The sequence below is a fragment of the Ranitomeya variabilis genome, chromosome 1, assembly GCF_051348905.1.
Source record: "Ranitomeya variabilis isolate aRanVar5 chromosome 1, aRanVar5.hap1, whole genome shotgun sequence".
Classification (NCBI taxonomy): domain Eukaryota; kingdom Metazoa; phylum Chordata; class Amphibia; order Anura; family Dendrobatidae; genus Ranitomeya; species Ranitomeya variabilis.
Window position 1 is genome coordinate 1,136,122,720 of NC_135232.1, and position 19,826 is coordinate 1,136,142,545.

The following is a 19,826-nucleotide window of genomic DNA, read 5'->3' on the forward strand; positions in this document are numbered from 1 at the left end:
CACAGCCAGCTGTCCGTCAGAAGTGTGCACGGAGCAGTGACAGTCACAGCAAAGAGAGCCGCTGCTGTGATCACACCCGACACTGACTGACAGCCAGCATCAGTGCACAGCCAGCTGTCCGTCAGAAGTGTGCACGGAGCAGTGACAGTCACAGCAAAGAGAGCCGCTGCTGTGATCACACCCGACACTGACTGACAGCCAGCATCAGTGCACAGCCAACTGTCAGTCAGAAGTGTGCACGGAGCGGTGACAGTCACAGCAAAGAGAGCCGCTGCTGTGATCACACCCGACACTGACTGACAGCCAGCATCAGTGCACAGCCAGCTGTCAGTCAGAAGTGTGCACGGAGCGGTGACGGTCACAGCAAAGAGAGCTGCTGCTGTGATCACGTCCGACACTGACGGACAGCCGGCATCAGTGCACAGCCAGCTGTCAGTCAGAAGTGTGCACCGAGCAGTGACAGTCACAGCAAAGAGAGCGGCAGGTGTAATCATGTAATGACGCCCGACACTGACTTACAGCCGGCATCAGTGCACAGCCAGCTGTCAGTCAGAAGTGTGCACGGAGCGGTGACGGTCACAGCAAAGAGAGCCGCTGCTGTGATCATGCATGACACTGACGGACAGCCGGCATCAGTGCACAGCCAGCTGTCAGTCAGAAGTGTGCACCGAGCGGCGACAGTCACAGCAAAGAGAGCAGTGTCTGTAATCACGCCCGACACTGACGGACAGCCGGCATCAGTGCACAGCCAGCTGTCAGTCAGAAGTGTGCACAGAGCGGCGACAGTCACAGCAAAGAGAGCGACGACTGTAATCACGCCCGACACTGACTGACAGCCGGCTCTACAATGCGTCAGTGCAGCTGTCAGTCAGTGCGGCGTGGTCGTATATGGGTACAGTGTGTCCCTGAAGAAACTGGACAGAAGGAAAAAAGTTACATTTCTGTTGTACACACAGTGGTGGGTTCTGCTCCAGTACTGTCAGTCCGGAGTGAGGCCGCCGTACGGTGTGGTCGCCGTACGGTGTGGTCAGTGGGATCTCCTAGTATGAGGACAGCGGGGTCCGCCAGCCGCTGCCTAGCGCACGGTCACTGCAGATGTAACATGGTGCGGTGGTGGCGCTTGTATAACTGGCGACTGTTGTGTTGCAGGAACAAGAATCGTTTCTGGGTGGCTTCCTGTGCGGCGGTGACGGGGCGTACATGTGCTCCAGCAGCCAGCACGTCTCCCCCGAGGAAGGTAATCCGAGAGCATACATCCCAGTGCTTAAAGGGAGTGTCCCATCACAGTGCCTTTAATAGACGAGCTGTCCATGCATTATTGGTGCACACGGCACATTACATGGAGGCCGCGGATGGTGATTTCCTTGTCCCACTGTGTGATTTCTCTCTCCTTAGGTAAATTGCATTTCTTCTCGGACGGCCTCCTGTTCGTTCACCCCAGTTACGGGAGCGTGACCGTATCGAGAAGTCACATGACCTCCGCAAAGTTTTACGATGGTGTAAGTATCGTGCAGCAAATAATGAGTTTCTCCAGTGTGGGTCCACCATACTGTGGGCGCAACTTGTGCGCCCCCCATTACAGGTGCAAGTAGCAGAGCAGCCTCGGGTCTGAGGAGCCAAACCGGCCTCATACTAAATCCCTACAGAGCCGTCCTCATGTGAAGGAGGCTGGGATCAGTCTCCCTGATGAACCTGAAACCATTGAATTACCCTCCGGTGCAGTCAGCACAGCCCCCTATCTGTGCCCGCTGCCCCCCATCTGTGCCCGCTGCCCCCCACTGTACCCGCAGCCCCTGGACTTTTTTTTTGCTCTCTGACAATAGTCTCAATAGGAACTGTATATTTGCTGCACACAGCAGCGGCCATTGTGTGCTCTCCCGGCCCCCCATCCTCCAGATTATATCTCCTCTCTTCCATCCGTGGCAGACGCTGACCTTCCTGCCATTGTGGTCACTAGCGCACAAGGTGGATATTTATAGTCAGGGCACAGTGTCAGTGTGCGAGATAAGAAAGCGAGGTGAGACATTGTCACGGGGGACGGACGGGACATTTATTACACAATGTACCCATGGACGCCTTATATTGCTCTAACGTAATCCCCGGCGCTGTACAAAGATGGCGGTCACTCAGGACTTGCAGTCTAATTTCCTGGTGTAGTGAAACATATATGTGTATGGATGTATGACCCCAGGGGGGATGTCCTGAGAACACACAAAGAATTGGAAACACTTCACACCTCCTAGTACCTTTGAAGGGAAGACGTCAAATTGCCGCCTGACACTGCATTTACTCTGAGAAAGAAAGATTGCAGGAAGAGTGTTCACAGAAAAATAATGTATTCATTGGTAAAATAGCCAGGATCCAGTCACAAACCAAGGATTAGAATATTAACCGGAGAGGCTGGTCTGGAAATCTGACCCCCGGGTTGACTCTATAAATTAGGCTTTTACACATAGAAAGACCTTCACAGACATTTTGGCTGTGTGCACACTTTGCGGCGTGCTCTGCGGGTTCTCCCGCAGCGGAATTGATAAATCTGCAGGGCAAAACCGCTGCGGTTATCCCTGCAGATTTATCGCGGTTTGTTTTGCGATTTCCGCTGCGGGATTACTCCTATACTATTGATGCTGCATATGCAGCAATATGCAGCATCAATAGTAATGTTAAAAATTGGTTTATACTCACCCTCTGATGTCCCGATCTCCTCAGCGCTGCACGCGGCGCTCCGGTTCCAAAGATGCTGTGCCGAGAAGGACCTTTGTGACGTCACGGTCATGTGACCGCGACGTCATCTCAGGCCCTGCTCGCACAGCAACCCTGACCGGACGGCCGCGTGCAGCGCTGAGAGGTGAGTATAGCATCATTTTTTATTTTAATTCTTTTTTTTTTACACTATTTATGCTTCCCAGGGCCTGGAGGAGAGTCTCCTCTCCTCCACCCCGGGTAGCAACCGCACATTATCCGCTTACTTCCCGCATCGTGGGCACAGCCCCATGCGGGAAGTAAGCGGGACAATGCATTTCTATGGGTGCAGAATCGCTGCGATTCTGCACAAAGAAGTGACATGCTGCGGGTTGTAAACAGCTGCGTTTCTGCGCGGTTTTTCCCGCAGCATGTGCACTGCGGTTTGCGGTTTCCATAGGGTTTACATGTTAATGTAAACGCAATGGAAACTGCTGCGGACCCGCAGCATCAAAATCGCCGCGGATCCGCGGTAAAAACCGCAAAGTGTGAACATGGCCTTATTGTGTCACTGGCAATAATGTAACATCTGTCCTGAAAAGCTGCAGGTCGCACCCAGTTGTTAATATGTACTTTCCTGAGACAAGTAGACTTCTGTCTCCAATCTCACCAGGGGGTCCTGCTGGAAGCCAAGAAGAAAGGAAACATTTGACACCTCCTAGCTCTTGGAAGAGAGATGTTAATTGCGGCCTGATGGTATCTCTGAGAACTTTTACACAAAGGATCTCAAGAGAAAATAATATATTCATTGGTAGCGCGGCCGTGGTCCAATAAAAAAAACAAGCAATTATGATATTAACTTGAGGGGCTGGTCTAGAAACCTGACCTCCAGACCAAAGCTATACATTAGATCTGTATACCTAACAACTTGTTCACATGTGAGGGCAGCCTGAGAAGCTGATGTGTTCCACCAACTCCATTAACCCCACCCTCAGGGAACAGAAAGCAAACTACCAGTTAGATAATTTCTGTAATTTTTCTCCTGTTTATTTTTATACTGTTTTGCATAAGTTGTATGTCTTTATTATCATATTTTTATAACTTTTCTTACTGTAAGCACTGAACATTTTTGTATTAAAGTATAAAACTTTAACAAGTTGAACCTTGATTGTTCTAAAAGAATCCATAGCCTAAGGTGTGTGAGCTTTATGAGTGGTAGACATTATAAGTATTAATAATAACTCATCGCCCGTGTATTCGGTGAGTGGTAGCAGCAGCATGTATGAGCGGGTGTGTGATTTATGCTCCCACTACAGCATAGGACAGAGGTTGAATGCTGGACTGAGAGTGGGGAGATAGATTAACCCTTGCAGGCACAACCCAAGTCACATGCTGAGAACGGGCACGTGACGAACTAGTGATACCACGGAGAAGGGATCCGTGACACCACCCCTTTCTCCGGCGGACCCCTCTAGCCACCCCTTTCTCCGGCGGACCCGTCTGGCCACCCCTTTCTCCGATGGACCCCTCTGGCCACCCCTTTCTCCGGCGGACTCATCTGGCCACCCCTTTCTCCGGCGGACCCCTCTGGCCACCCCTTTCTCCGGCGGACCCATCTGGCCACCCCTTTCTCCGGCGGACCCCTCTGGCCACCCCTTTCTCCGGCGGACCCCTCTGGCCACCCCTTTCTCCGGCGGACCCCTCTGGCCCACCCATTTCTCCTGCGGACCCATCTGGCCACCTCTTTCTCCGGCGGACCCCTCTGGGCACCTCTTTCTCCGGAGGACCCTTCTGGCAACCCCTTTCTCCGGCGGACCCCTCTGGCCATCCCTTTCTCCGGCGGACCCCTCTGGCCATCCCTTTCTCTGGCAGACCCCTCTGGCCACCTCCTTCTCCAGCGGACCCCTCTGGCCACCTCCTTCTCCAGCGGACCCCTCTGGCCACCTCCTTCTCCAGCGGACCCTCTGGCCACCTCCTCCAGCGGACCCCTCTGGCCACCTCCTCCAGCGGACCCCTCTGGCCACCTCCTTTATCTTTTCTGGTATCAGCTTATCTCCCAGAGCACACAGTGCTTGGACAGTGGAAACCAACAGTCTCGGATTCTTCTCTCCCCGACATCCTCTGTCTCTCACTGTCATGTTGTTTGGCGGCTGCAGTCTGATGTGTGTGGCGGCCTGCACTCTGCGGATGGGAGCTCAATGGATTTAGTGGAATAAGTGATAAAATAAAGAGAAGTTGGAATATTATCATTCATTGTTTCAGTTTTCTTATTGAGCCCCTGGGCCGGCACAGCCTGTAGTCACAGTGACTTTCCGCTACGAGCCTCCTGATGACTCATGTCTCTCCTCCTCCTGCAGGACTCCAGCAGTGCCGCCGCCATCCTCCTCCTGGAGTATAAGAGCTCCCTGCTCCCCCACCTGCCTCTGCCGCTCCTCACTCCTGGAAACTTCATCGCATTCGCACTTTTCCCCAAGTCTAAAAGCTTCCGAAGCTTCTACTCACAGGTGATGTATGGGCGGCGGTATACTGATGGTGGTATACGGGGGGCGGTATACGGGGGGCGGTGTACAGGGGGCGGTGTACAGGGGGCGGTGTAAGGGTGGTGGTGTATGGGGCGGTGCAGTACTCTGCTGCCTGCAAGCTGCTGTAGATCCTATGTCACACCTGCTCGCTGGGGTCCAGCATATGGCCTCGGGAGCTGATAAATCATTTGTGACATTATCATTTTCTTCTATTAACAGCATTTTTATATTTTTTGTACCTGTTCTCATAAATCTTTCCCTCTAAATAAACAGGACGCTGGCATATTAATTAAATCATCCATGCTTTACACTGCAGACTGCATTTGGTGAACTCAACATGAAGGCAAATAACATATTGAGATATGGCCACCACTAGAAAGAGCTCACTACATACAGATTTATACAGCCATCACTAGGGGGAGCTCACTACATACAGATTTATACAGTCACCACTAGGGGGAGCTCACTACATACAGATTATACAGCCACCACTAGGGGGAGCTCACTACATACAGATTATACAGCCACCACTAGGGGGAGCTCACTACATACAGATTATACAGTCACTACTAGGGGGAGCTCACTACATACAGATTATATAGTCACCAATAGAGGGAGCTCACTACATACAGATTATACAGCCACCACTAGGGGGAGCTCACTACATACAGATTATACAGTCACTACTAGGGGGAGCTCACTACATACAGATTATATAGTCACCAATAGAGGGAGCTCACTACATACAGATTATGCAGCCACCACTAAGGGGAGCTCACTACATACAGATTATACAGCCACCACTAGGGGGAGGTCACTACATACAGATTATACAGTCACTACTAGGGGGAGCTCACTACATACAGATTATATAGTCACCAATAGAGGGAGCTCACTACATACAGATTATGCAGCCACCACTAAGGGGAGCTCACTACATACAGATTATACAGCCACCACTAGGAGGAGCTCACTACATACAGATTATACAGTCACTACTAGGTGGAGCTCACTACATACAGATTATACAGCCACCACTAGGTGGAGCTCACTGCATACAGATTATACAGTCACCACTAGGAGGAGATCACTATATACAGATTATACAGCCACCATGAGGGGAAGTACACTACATACAGATTATACAGCCACCACTAGAAGGAGCTCACTACATACAGATTATACAGCCACCACTAGAGGGAGCTCACTACATACAGATCTTACAGCCACCACTAGGGGGAGCTCACTACATACAGATTATACAGCCACCACTAGAGGGAGCTCACTACATACAGATTATACAGCCACCACTAGGTGCTGCTCACTACATACAGATCATACAGTCACCACTAGGAGGAGATCACTATATACAGATTATACAGTCACCACTAGAGGGAGCTCACCACATACAGATTATACAGCCACCATGAGGGGAAGTACACTACATACAGATTATACAGCCACCATTAGTGGGAACTCACTACATACAGATTATACAGTCACCATGAGGGGAAGTACACTACATACAGATTATACAGCCACGATTAGTGGGAACTCACTACATACAGATTATACAGCCACCACTAGGAGGAGCTCACTACATACAGATTATACAGCCACCATTAGGAGGAGTTCACTACATACAGATTATACAGCCACCACTAGGTGGAGCTCACTACATACAGATTATACAGCCACCACTAGGAGGAGCTCACTACATACAGATCATACAGCCACCACTAGGGGGAGCTCACTACATACAGATGATACAGTCACCACTAGGGGGAGCTCACTACATACAGATTATACAGTCACCACTAGGGAGAGCTCACTACATACAGATTACACAGCCACCACTAGGGGGAGCTCACTACATACAGATTATACAGCCACAACTAGGCGAAGCTCACTACATACAGATTATACAGTCACCACTAGAGGGAGCTCACTACATACAGATTATACAGCCACCACTAGAGGGAGCTCACTACATACAGATTATACAGTCACCACTAGGGGGAGCTCACTACATACAGATCATACAGCCACCAATAGTGGGAGCTCACTACATACAGATTATACAGCCACCACTAGGGGGAGCTCACTACATACAGATTATACAGTCTCCACTAGGTGAAGCTCACTGCATACTGATTTATATTTCCATTACTATGGGCAGCTCACTGCATGCAGCCACAACTAGGTGGCCTTCACTATCTGATCTAACATGCAGATTAACATTGTAGTCTGGCTCCTGAGCTGGGAGAGGACTGAGCCGTTTTGCAAATGATGATATAAAAGAGGCCTGTTCTATAGCAATGACTTCTATCATCTACTTTAGGTGCTGAACACATGGCAGCGGCAGAAGGAGAGTTGTGGAGTGACCCTACAGCTCATCCAGGAACACCAGCTCTCCGAGGAACAGAAGAAAATGTAGGTCCAAATTCTAAGAGGTTATCTGGGATCAAGAGAAAGTTCTGCAGTCGCTTTTTATGACTGCAGATTGCCGGATCGTGACAATGTCCAATGTGCTCACTATCAGAATTCTTCTATATTTCCAGAGTGAGTGGTCGCTCACATGAACACAAGTGTGTGCTTTGCACATTTTGCAGTTAGATACAATATTAAATTTATTTTATGCAAAAAGAAAAAAAAAGAGCATGAACCGCACATCCCAAAATCATAAGTTGATCTAAAGCCGCTAGGCAAAAATTTAAATACTGAACATGAGGTTTTCAGTTTAACATTCTGATCAGACTGTATGAAGCCCACTGCCCCTTCACGGCAAACCTCGTAGTGGGTCCTAACGCCCTAACGGAGCGGAGCCGTGCGGCGACCACCGCCACAGTGGCAATGCACCAGCAGGGCACATGGCCTGGTGCCCCACAGTACCCGTGCTGCGAGACTGAGCCCCCATGACTCCAGACCGCGCCGCCCCACCAGCACAAAGCCACAGCAACAATGGCCGCCACACAGCACCAGCACCAAAATGAAGGGAGCATTTAAACTCACCTTCCTCCAGCTCTTCAGTGAGAGCCAAAATGGGCTAGACCCCTTACTTTGCAGTCTCCTGCTAATTAAAATCACCTGAGCCAAATGGGAGGAGTGCTGGTCCAAAAAAAGAGACATTTGGCTCAGGTGATTTTAATTAGCAGGAGACTGCAAAGTAAGGGGTCTAGCCCATTTTGGCTCTCACTGAAGAGCTGGAGGAAGGTGAGTTTAAATGCTCCCTTCATTTTGGTGCTGGTGCTGTGTGGCGGCCATTGTTGCTGTGGCTTTGTGCTGGTGGGGCGGCGCGGTCTGGAGTCATGGGGGCTCAGTCTCGCAGCATGGGTGCTGTGGGACAACAGGCCGTGTGCCCTGCTGGTGCATGGCCGCTGCGGCGGTGGTCGCCGCACGGCTCCGCTCCGTTAGGGCGTTAGGACCCACTACGAGGTTTGCCGTGAAGGGGCAGTGGGCTTCATACAGTCTGATCAGAATGTTAAACTGAAAACCTCATGTTCAGTATTTAAATTTTTGCCTAGCGGCTTTAGATCAACGTATGATTTTGGGATGTGCGGTTCATGCTCTTTTTTTTTTTCTTTTTGCACAAAGCATTAAATTTATTTTAGACTCGGAAAAACCCTTTAATATGCAGGGCATCACTGCACACACAGGCGGTTTTTACTGGTCAGGTGACATAATGTCCGTACGTCCTGAAACCCATGATACTACATACCACCATAGTGTGCCTGATAAATAGAGGGGGAGTTCATTACATACAGATTATACAGCCACCACTAGGGGGAGCTCACTACATACAGATTATACAGCCACCACTAGGGGGAGCTCACTACATACAGATTATACAGCCACCACTAGAGGGAGCTCACTACATACAGATTATACAGCCACCACTAGAGGGAGCTCACTACATACAGATTATACAGCCACCACTAGAAGGAGCTCACTACATACAGATCATACAGCCACCACTAGAGGGAGCTCACTACATACAGATTATACAGCCACCTTATATTATACAGCTTAACCTCTACTGTGGGTAATATCCTGGAGGCATTCTAAGGGATGCTATACTGGAGTATCTGAAGAGGAATAACCTCATGACCCAGTATCAGCACGGGTTTACTAGGGACCGTTCATGTCAGACTAATTTGATCAATTTCTATGAAGAGGTAAGTTCCGAACTGGACCAAGGGAACAAAGTGGACGTAGTGTATATGGACTTTTCAAAAGCTTTTGATACATAAAATGAGAATAATGGGGATAGGGGAAAATATGTGTAAGTGGTTTAAGAGCTGGCTCAGGGATAGGGAACAAAGGGTGGTTATTAATGGAGCACATTCGGACTGGGTCACGGTTAGCAGTGGGGTACCGCAGGGGTCAGTATTGGGCCCTCTTCTTTTTAACATATTTATTAATGACCTTGTAGGGGGCATTCAGAGTAGAATTTCAATATTTGCAGATGACACTAAACTCTGCAGGGTAATCAATACAGGGGAGGACAATTTTATATTACAGGATGATTTATGTAAACTAGAAGCTTGGGCTGATAAATGGCAAATGAGCTTTAATGGGGATAAATGTAAGGTCATGCACTTGGGTAGAAGTAATAAGATGTATAACTATGTGCTTAATTCTAAAACTCTGGGCAAAACCGTCAATGAAAAAGACCTGGGTGTATGGGTGGATGACAAACTCATATTCAGTGGCCAGTGTCAGGCAGCTGCTACAAAGGCAAATAAAATAATGGGATGTATTAAAAGAGGCATAGATGCTCATGAGGAGAACATAATTTTACCTCTATACAAGTCACTAGTGCGACCACACTTAGAATACTGTGCACAGTTCTGGTCTCCGGTGTATAAGAAAGACATAGCTGAACTGGAGCGGGTGCAGAGAAGAGCGACCAAGGTTATTAGGGGACTGGGGGGTCTGCAATACCAAGATAGGTTATTACACTTGGGGCTATTTAGTTTGGAAAAACGAAGACTAAGGGGTGATCTTATTTTAATGTATAAATATATGAGGGGACAGTACAAAGACCTTTCTGATGATCTTTTTAATCATAGACCTGAGACAGGGACAAGGGGGCATCCTCTACGTCTGGAGGAAAAAAGGTTTAAGCATAATAACAGACGCGGATTCTTTACTGTAAGAGCAGTGAGACTATGGAACTCTCTGCCGTATGATGTTGTAATGAGTGACTCATTACTTACATTTAAGAGGGGACTGGATACCTTTCTGGAGAAGTATAATATTACAGGGTATATACACTAGATTCCTTGATAGGGCGTTGATCCAGGGAACTAGTCTGATTGCCGTATGTGGAGTCGGGAAGGAATTTTTTTCCCCAGTGTGGAGCTTACTCTTTGCCACATGTTTTTTTTTGCCTTCCTCTGGATCAACATGTTAGGGCATGTTAGGTTAGGCTATGGGATGAACTAGATGGACTTACAGTCTTCCTTCAACCTTAATAACTATGTTACTATGTTACCTCTACGGGGAGCTCACTACACACAGATTTATATAGTTACTACTAGGGGGAGCTCACTACATACAGATTTATACAGTCACCACTAGAGGGAGCTCACTACATACAGATTTATACAGCCACCACTAGTGGGAGCTCAGTCTATGTGGATTTTATGGTACTTGCCCCCATGGGTTTTCGTTGCACTTGTGTAAATTCTTTGCAGTAGCCTTTCCTAAGTAATGGCTGCAGGCAGAATATTTTAACTTAAATGGAAGCAAATATGTGCAATTCTTATATTCTCGGCATGTTTCCAGGTTATAGTCTATTGACTTGTAAATCGGGACTTGTTTTTGTCATCCTAGATGTGTCCAGTAGGTGGCACTGATGCCCTGCTGACAGGCTGTCGCTGAGTCTGGAGCGGCGGCTCCTGACTGACAGCACAGAGATTGTGCAGATATTACTACTGGCGGCCATTGATAGTTATCCAGATGACGGTTTCGGGTGTATTTATCCATTTTCCTTTTCTTTCCCAGTTACTTGAACATGCAGACTCTGTACGAGACCTTATCCTACTCAGGCCCTGAAAGATGGAGCCACCGAAAGATGCTTCCCGCCGTCCTCCCGGGACTGGAGAGGTGAGTGATCAGTATTTTCTGACTGTTTGCTGTCAGTGAATAGCAGCACAGGCCATATATGTGGATTTGCACTTTTGTTTCTGCCAGTATTCTCATTAACACTGAAGTCTGGCAGATTTCTATGGGTTATGTTTATATACTGTTAGTTACTTATATCAATTTCGTGATCTGTGTGCGGACCACCATGGTTTCCAAACTGCCCGGGGGTCTCCAGACCTAAACTCTTCGGTCTCACCAGTATTTAGAGGCTAGTGACCTCACACCAGGAGGCCAACGATGGGTCCGTAAACCCCACTACTATGCGGGGGATTACACGTCCTTTTAGGTTGTGTTTCCTGGGTGAAGCCACGTGCTAGATCCTGTATGATTTCCATATGACTTTTCTCTGCTCATTTTTCCTCAGCTTCTTGCAGCATCTGGCTGTCAGCAGCGTGGGACGAGAGCCGCTCCCGAGAACACATCTGCCAGCACTGCTTCAACACGCGGACCCCATAGCCGGGAGCCAAGCTCAAAGCGACAAGGTGACGACCGCTCCACCTCATGGACGTCATGAAATACTCTTTTGCTAAAGGGGAACTATTCAGAACCCATTAATGTGGCCTTCTCGCTGCAGTCATTAATGAGCCTTATTCCAGAATGTTGTTTAGTAGTGGGCTTCATAGGAGATTGTGCACCCGGGGGTCTGGCAGGAACGGTGTTTTCCCATTTGTTCTTTGTTGATCTGTGTCATAAAAGCTACGGTTGCCTGAATGAATGGGATCCCGAGTGACCGTCACGGGTTTTTTCCCCTGTAAATGAGGTTATTGATATAGTGGTAAAAAAGGATAATAAGTGGGATGCCAAGTAACTGTCATGGGGACGGCCACTAGTCACGGGTGTTTACCCCTGTAAATGAGATTGTTATAGTGGTAAAAAATAGCATCCCGAGTGACCGTGATGGGGACGGCCACTAGTCACGGGTGTTTACCCCTGTAAATGAGATTGTTATAGTGGTAAAAAATGGGATCCCGAGTGACCGTGATGGGGACGGCCACTAGTCACTGGTGTTTACCCCTGTAAATGAGATTGTTATAGTGGTAAAAAATAGGATCCTGAGTGACCGTGATGGGGACGGCCACTAGTCACTGGTGTTTACCCCTGTAAATGAGATTGTTATAGTGGTAAAAAATAGGATCCTGAGTGACAGTGATGGGGACAGCCACTAGTCACGGCTGTTTTTCCCCTGAAAATGAGATGTTTGGTCAGGTACAAGCAATCATATAGATCTCACTTTAAGAGATCACCCTCACAGTTACAGTGGGGAAAAAAAGTATTTAGCCAGCCACCAATTGTGCAAGTTCTCCCACTTAAAAAGATGAGAGAGGACTGTAACTGACATCATAGATAGACCACCACAACTATGAGAGTCACAATGAGAAAACAAATCCAGAAAATCACCTTGTCTGATTTGGAAAGATTTATTTTGCAAATTATGGTGGAAAATAAGTACCGTATATACTCGAGTATAAGCCGAGATTTTCAGCCCAAATTTTTGGGCTGAAAGTGCCCCTCTCGGCTTATACTCGAGTCATGATCGGTGGTGGGGTCGGCGGGTGAGGGCGCTGAGGCATACTCACCTAGTTCCGGCGTTCCTGGCGCTCCCCCTGCCCGTCCCACTGTCTTCGGTGCAGCAGCCTCTTCCCCTGTTCAGCGGTCACGTGGGACCGCTCATTAGAGAAATTAATAGGCTGCTCCACCCCCCATAGGGGCGGAGCCGCATAATTCATTTCTCTAATCAGCGGTGCCGGTGACCGCTGATAGAGGAAGAGGCTGCGGCACCGAAGACCAGCTGTCCGGGGGAAGGAGCGGGACGCTGGGAGCAGGTAAGTATCGCATATTCACCTGTCCTCGTTCCACACGCCGGGCGTCGCGCCATCTTCCCGGCGTCTCTCCGCACTGACTGTGCTGGTCAGAGGGCGCGATGACGCATATAGTGTGCGCGCCGCCCTCTGCCTGATCAGTCAGTGCGGAGAGACGCCGAGGAGCTGCAAGCAAGACAGGTGAGTATGTGTTTTATTATTTTATTGCAGCAGCAGCACAGCTATGGGGCAATAATGGATGGTGCAGAGCACTATATGGCACAGCTATGGGGCAACGGTGCAGAGCACTATATGGCACAGCTATCTATGGGGCAACGGTGCAGAGCACTATATGGCACAGCTATGGGGCAACGGTGCAGAGCACTATATGGCACAGCTATGGGGCAACGGTGCAGAGCACTATATGGCACAGCTATGGGGCAACGGTGCAGAGCACTATATGGCACAGCTATGGGGCAACGGTGCAGAGAACTATATGGCACAGCTATGGGGCAACGGTGCAGAGCACTATATATATGGCACAGCTATGGGGCAACGGTGCAGAGCACTATATATATGGCACAGCTATGGGGCAACGGTGCAGAGCATTGTATATATGGCACAGCTTTATGTGGAGTATCTATGGGGCAACGGTGCAGAGCATTGTATATATGGCACAGCTTTATGTGGAGCATCTATGGGGCCATAATGAACGGTATGGAGTATCTATTTTTAATTTTGAAATTCACCAGTACCTGCTGCATTTTGCACCCTAGGCTTATACTCGAGTCAATAAGTTTTCCCAGTTTTTTGTGGCAAAATTAGGGGGGTCGGCTTATACTCGGGTCGGCTTATACTCGAGTATATACGGTATTTGGTTATTAACAAAAGTTCATCTCAATATTTTGTTATATATCCTTTGTTGGCAATGACAGAGGTCAAACGTTTTCTGTAAGTCTTCACAAGGTTGCCACACACTGTTGGTGGTATGTTGGCCCATTCTTCCATGCAGATCTCCTCTAGAGCAGTGAAGTTTTGGGCCTGTCATCTCCCTCCAAAGGTTTTCTATGGGGTTGAGATCTGGAGACTGGCTAGGCCACTCCAGGACCTTCATATGCTTCTTACGAAGCCACTCCTTCGTTGCCCTGGCGGTGTGCTTGGGGGATCACTATCGTGCTGAAAGACCCATCCACGTTTCATCTTCAATGCCCTTGCTTATGGAAGGAGGTTTGCAATCAAAATCTCATGATGCATGGCCCCATTCATTATTTCATGTACACTGATCAGTCATCCTGGTCCCTTTGCAGAGAAACAGCCCCAATGCATGATTTTGCCACCCCCATGCTTAACGGTAGGTATGGTGTTCTTTGGATGCAACTCGGCATTCTGTCTCCTCCAAACACGATGAGTTTTGTTTCTACCAAACAGTTCTACTTTGGTTTCATCAGACCATATGACATTCTCCCAATACTCTTCTGGATAATCCAAATGCTCTCTAGCAAACTTCAGATGGGCCCGGACATGTACTGGCTTAAGCAGGGGGACAGGTCTGGCACTGCAGGATCTGAGTCCCTGGTGGCGTAGTGTGTTACTGATGGTCGCCTTTGTTACAGATGTCCCAGCTTTATGCAGGTCATAAACTAGGTCCCCCCATGTGGTTCTGGGATTTTTGCCCACCGTTCTTGTGATCATTTTGACCCCACGGGGCGAGATCTTGCGTGGAACCCCAGATCGAGGGAGATTATCCGTGGTCTTGAATGTCTTCCATTTTCTTATTATTGCTCCCACTGTTGATTTCATCACACCAAGCTGGTTGGCTATTGCAGATTCAGTGTTCCCAGCCTGGTGCAGGGCTACAATGTTGTTTCTGGTGTCCTTCGACAGCTCTTTGGTCTTCACCATAGTGGAGTTTGGAGTCAGACTGTTTGAGGTTGTGGACAGGTGTCTTTTATACTGATAACAAGTTCAAACAGGTGCCATTACTACAGGTAATGAGTGGAGGAAAGAGGAGACTCTTAAAGAAGAAGTTACAGGTCTGTGAGAGCCAGAAATCCTGCATGTTTTTAGGTTACCAAATACTTATTTCCCACCATAATTTGCAAAATAAATCTTGCCAAATCAGACGCGGTGATTTTCTGGATTTGTTTTCTCATTGTGACTCTCCTAGTTGTGGTCTACCTATGATGTCAGTTACAGGCCGCTCTCATCTTTATCAGTGGGAGAACTTGTACAATTGGTGGCTGACTAAATACTTTTTTCCCCCACTGTATAGTGGTAAATAAAAGGGATATTAAGTGGAATCCTGAGTGACCGTCATGGAGACGGCTGCTAGTCACGTGTGTTTTAACCTGTTAATGATGTAAAAAAAAAAGAAAAAAAAAGTAATAAATACGCACGTTCCCATCGTAGTCACACAGCACATTGTCTGTGGATCTTGGGGAGCAGCTGCTGATCGTGGAGGGTCTCATCTGTGACATCAGCACCATCTTCCATGTGACCGTCTGCTAGGATTTTGCCAATAATCGAGCCTTCCGGTATATTGCTGTGATAACATTACTGTTTGGTCTTGTAGGTGGCTATAAACATCATTTCTGGGCTTCCGGGAAGTCATTGCAATGAGCTGTGCGATTTTCTGGTGTCCTTCCAAAAGGAGTATGGCAGGTAAGTCCTCACACCGCAGCAACCCATAACTTACCGTCGTGCGTTATACTCCACCAGTCAGTCACCTCCTGAGCTGCGCTCACAATTCTTCAGGCTGCTACTGTTCTTCTGTCATCGGCTGTACTCTGGACCAGGCTGAATTCTGAGTGCAGCTCTGGGTGTCCGTGAAGCCTGCTCTGCGCACCTCCTTGCTGTGTCATACGTCACTTATTGGGCTATGCTGCTTCCATGTTTTGTCTGTCACTTACGTTCGCCCCCAGCCTGAGTCCTAGATCCTGCTGACTGTTTCCTCCCCTCCAGGTGGATGGTGTACCGGCAGCCCACAGACGGCACGGACGAGTTCACCAAAGCACATTTCCAGCGGTTCCTCTCCAGCATCCTTGAAGCCCAGCATCACCGCAGCGCCCGCCAGGCCGTCTATTCCAGGAAGAAGATGAGAGTGATTGCTGCTCTGGAGGGGTGAGGAGGATGAGAGTGATCATCTCTGTGCTGCCTGCTGCGCCGGTGTGAGCTGCAGTATAAAGGACACAGCGTGCAGAACCACGTAGACTAATAAGCTCTGCAGTGACATCTCACTCATGGTACATCCTGACGTTCTCCAGCACATCCATAGACAAAGGGCTGCCGAGAATTTGTGATTTTCGCTCCATTGTGATGGCACTTTCCAGAATGAGAGGGTCCTATTGCTGGACCCCCACTGATCTGAACATAAGCCCTCTTATCTGTTAATGGATGATACCTAATAATGTTGGTAGTAACCCTTTCATGTCCTGACGAGTACAAAGCAGAGTTACCCACTACAAGGTTTGCCGTGACGTGGCAGTGGGCTCCATACAGTCTGAAGGGTAAACTGAGAACCTCAGGGTCAGTTATATATATATATATATATATATATATTTTCCTAGCGGCATTAGATCAGTGTATGATTTTCGGAGGTGCTGTCCATTCTCTTTTTCAGCACAAATCAGGGTTAGCTGCAGTAGATTCCCTGCTCCTCCCGGCCCCCGAAGTAATGTGCATCTGCTTCACCCGCACTTGGGCTGACGCTCCCGCTGCCCCCCTCCCTGCTGCTGCTGAATCTCTGCCCACCTACCCTGACTGACAGCTCCTGCTGCCCCCCTCCCTGCTGCTGCTGAATCTGTGCCCACCTACCCTGACTGACAGCTCCTGCTGCCCCCCTCCCTGCTGCTGCTGAATTTGTGCCCACCTACCCTGACTGACAGCTCCCGCTGCCCCCCTCCCTGCTGCTGTTGAATCTGTGCCCACTTACCCTGGCTGACAGCTCCCGCTGCCCCCCTCCCTGCTGCTGAATCTGGGCCCACCTACCCTGACTGACAACTCCCCATTTGCCCCCTCCCTGCTGCTGCTGAACCTCCTTTCATCTACCCTGATTGACAGATCTTGAGCGACCTTCCTGCTGCTGAAGCTTTTTTCCTCTAGCCTGAGCAACAGGTCCTCAGTGTCCCTCTGCCCTGTTCCTACCTTATCTGATTGACAACTTCTCTCTTTCGCTGCTGTTGATTCTCCATCTACTTAGACTAATAGGCATCTCCTCAGAGACCATCCTCCCTGCTGCATCTCCCACCTACTCCTCAATGTGCCTCCTCCCTGCTTCTGTTGAATCTTCATCTACTTAGACTGACTGGTGACTCCTCAGAGACCCTCCTCCCTGTTGCTGCTGACTCATCCATTCATTTAGCGAGATTAGCGGCTCCTCAATGTTCCTCCTCCCTGCTGCTGTTGAATCTCCATCTACTTATTATTTTAGGCGACTCCTCAGAAACCTTCCTCCCTGCTGCATCTCCCACCCACTCCTCAATGTTCCTCCTCCCTGCTGCTGTTGAATCTCCATCTACTTATTATTTTAGGCGACTCCTCAGAAACCTTCCTCCCTGCTGCATCTCCCACCCACTCCTCAATGTTCCTCCTCCCTGCTGCTGTTGAATCTTCCTTCATCTAATCTGACACAAGACCACTCTTCTCGTGATTGCCATAAATTCCAGTAGTCGGCCCCCACTGATCTTACATTTACCACCGATTCACCACCACCTTTATGCTCGGGAGCCGTGCTCTGTCCTGGTCTAATCACATTTAGGGTAGATCACAGCAGGAACGCGCTGGTCGCCGAGCCGCACTGTCGGCTTTCTGATAATGACATCCGTGTGACATTATCAGCCGTGTGTTTAATCTGCAGCTGTAGGATTTGTGTTCATTTACTAATAAAGGCAGGTGGGATCCTGTGAGGCTGGATACACTGTAACAGATTATCAGGAGGGAGAGATCTGCCCTGATACATAGTAACAGATTATCAGGAGGGAGAGATCTGCGCTGATACATAGTAACAGATTATCCGGAGGGAGAGATCTGTTCTGATACATAGTAACAGATTATCAGGAGGGAGAGATCTGCGCTGGTACATAGTGTAGTGAAATATATATATATATATATATATATATATATATATATATATATATATATATATATATATATATATATATATATATATATATACACTCACTGGCCACTTTATTAGGTACACCTGTCCAACTTCTTGTTAACACTTAATTTCTAATCAGCCAATCACATGGCGGCAACTCAGTGCATTTAGGCATGTAGACATGGTCAAGACAATCTCCTGCAGTTCAAACCGAGCATCAGTATGGGGAAGAAAGGTGATTTGAGTGCCTTTGAACGTGGCATGGTTGTTGGTGCCAGAAGGGCTGGTCTGAGTATTTCAGAAACTGCTGATCTACTGGGATTTTCACGCACAACCATCTCTAGGGTTTACAGAGAATGGTCCGAAAAAGAAAAAAAATCCAGTGAGCGGCAGTTCTGTGGGCGGAAATGCCTTGTTGATGCCAGAGGTCAGAGGAGAATGGGCAGACTGGTTCGAGCTGATAGAAAGGCAACAGTGACTCAAATCGCCACCCGTTACAACCAAGGTAGGCCTAAGAGCATCTCTGAACGCACAGTGCGTCGAACTTTGAGGCAGATGGGCTACAGCAGCAGAAGACCACACCGGGTACCACTCCTTTCAGCTAAGAACAGGAAACTGAGGCTACAATTTGTACAAGCTCATCGAAATTGGACAGTAGAAGATTGGAAAAACGTTGCTTGGTCTGATGAGTCTTGATTTCTGCTGCGACATTCGGATGGTAGGGTCAGAATTTGGCGTAAACAACATGAAAGCATGGATCCATCCTGCCTTGTATGGAGCATCTTTGGGATGTGCAGCCGACAAATCTGCGGCAACTGTGTGATGCCATCATGTCAATATAGACCAAAATCTCTGAGGAATGCTTCCAGCACCTTGTTGAATCTATGCCACGAAGAATTGAGGCAGTTCTGAAGGCAAAAGGGGCCCAACCCGTTACTAGCATGGTGTACCTAATAAAGTGGCCGGTGAGTGTATATATATATGTGTGTGTGTGTGTGTATGTATGGATGTATGACCAGCAGTAAATTAACATCTGTCCTTAAGGTACCTTCACACTAAGCGACTTAACAACGAGAACGACAGCGATCCGTGACGTTGCAGCGTCCTGGATAGCGATATCGTTGTGTTTGACACGCAGCAGCGATCTGGATCCTGCTGTGATATCACTGGTCGTTGCTGAAAGTCCAGAACTTTATTTGGTCGTCAGATCGGCGTGTATCGTCGTGTTTGACAGCAAAAGCAACTATGCCAGCAATGTTTTACAATGGTAACCAGGGTAAATATCGGGTTACTAAGCGCAGGGCCGCGCTTAGTAACCCGATATTTACCCTGGTTACCATTGTAAAAGTAAAAAAAAAACCACTACATACTCACCCTCTGATGTCTGTCACGTCCCCCGGCGTCCGCGCTGCTGCTCAGAGCTTCCTGCACTGAATGTATCAGTACCGGCCATAAAGCAAAGCACAGCGGTGACGTCACCGCTGTGCTTTAGGGCCGGCGCTTACACAGTGCAGGGAAGCTGAAGGCGAGGGACGCGACAGACACGGTAATGTAAGTATGTAGTGTTTATTTTTT

The 19,826-nt window shown here is 48.5% G+C and overlaps 1 protein-coding gene across 1 annotated transcript in view; it reads left to right on the top strand.

Annotated features, from left to right (window-relative positions):
• Positions 1-19,826, top strand: part of DNAAF9 (dynein axonemal assembly factor 9) — a 117,280-nt gene that overhangs the window by 78,968 nt on the left and 18,486 nt on the right. Inside the window, exons 20-27 of the mRNA XM_077280307.1 lie at positions 1,150-1,237; positions 1,396-1,499; positions 5,040-5,186; positions 7,546-7,637; positions 11,214-11,315; positions 11,719-11,836; positions 15,726-15,814; positions 16,115-16,273. Of these exons, the coding sequence (XP_077136422.1) occupies positions 1,150-1,237; positions 1,396-1,499; positions 5,040-5,186; positions 7,546-7,637; positions 11,214-11,315; positions 11,719-11,836; positions 15,726-15,814; positions 16,115-16,273 (899 nt within the window). The remainder of the gene's footprint in view (positions 1-1,149; positions 1,238-1,395; positions 1,500-5,039; positions 5,187-7,545; positions 7,638-11,213; positions 11,316-11,718; positions 11,837-15,725; positions 15,815-16,114; positions 16,274-19,826) is intronic.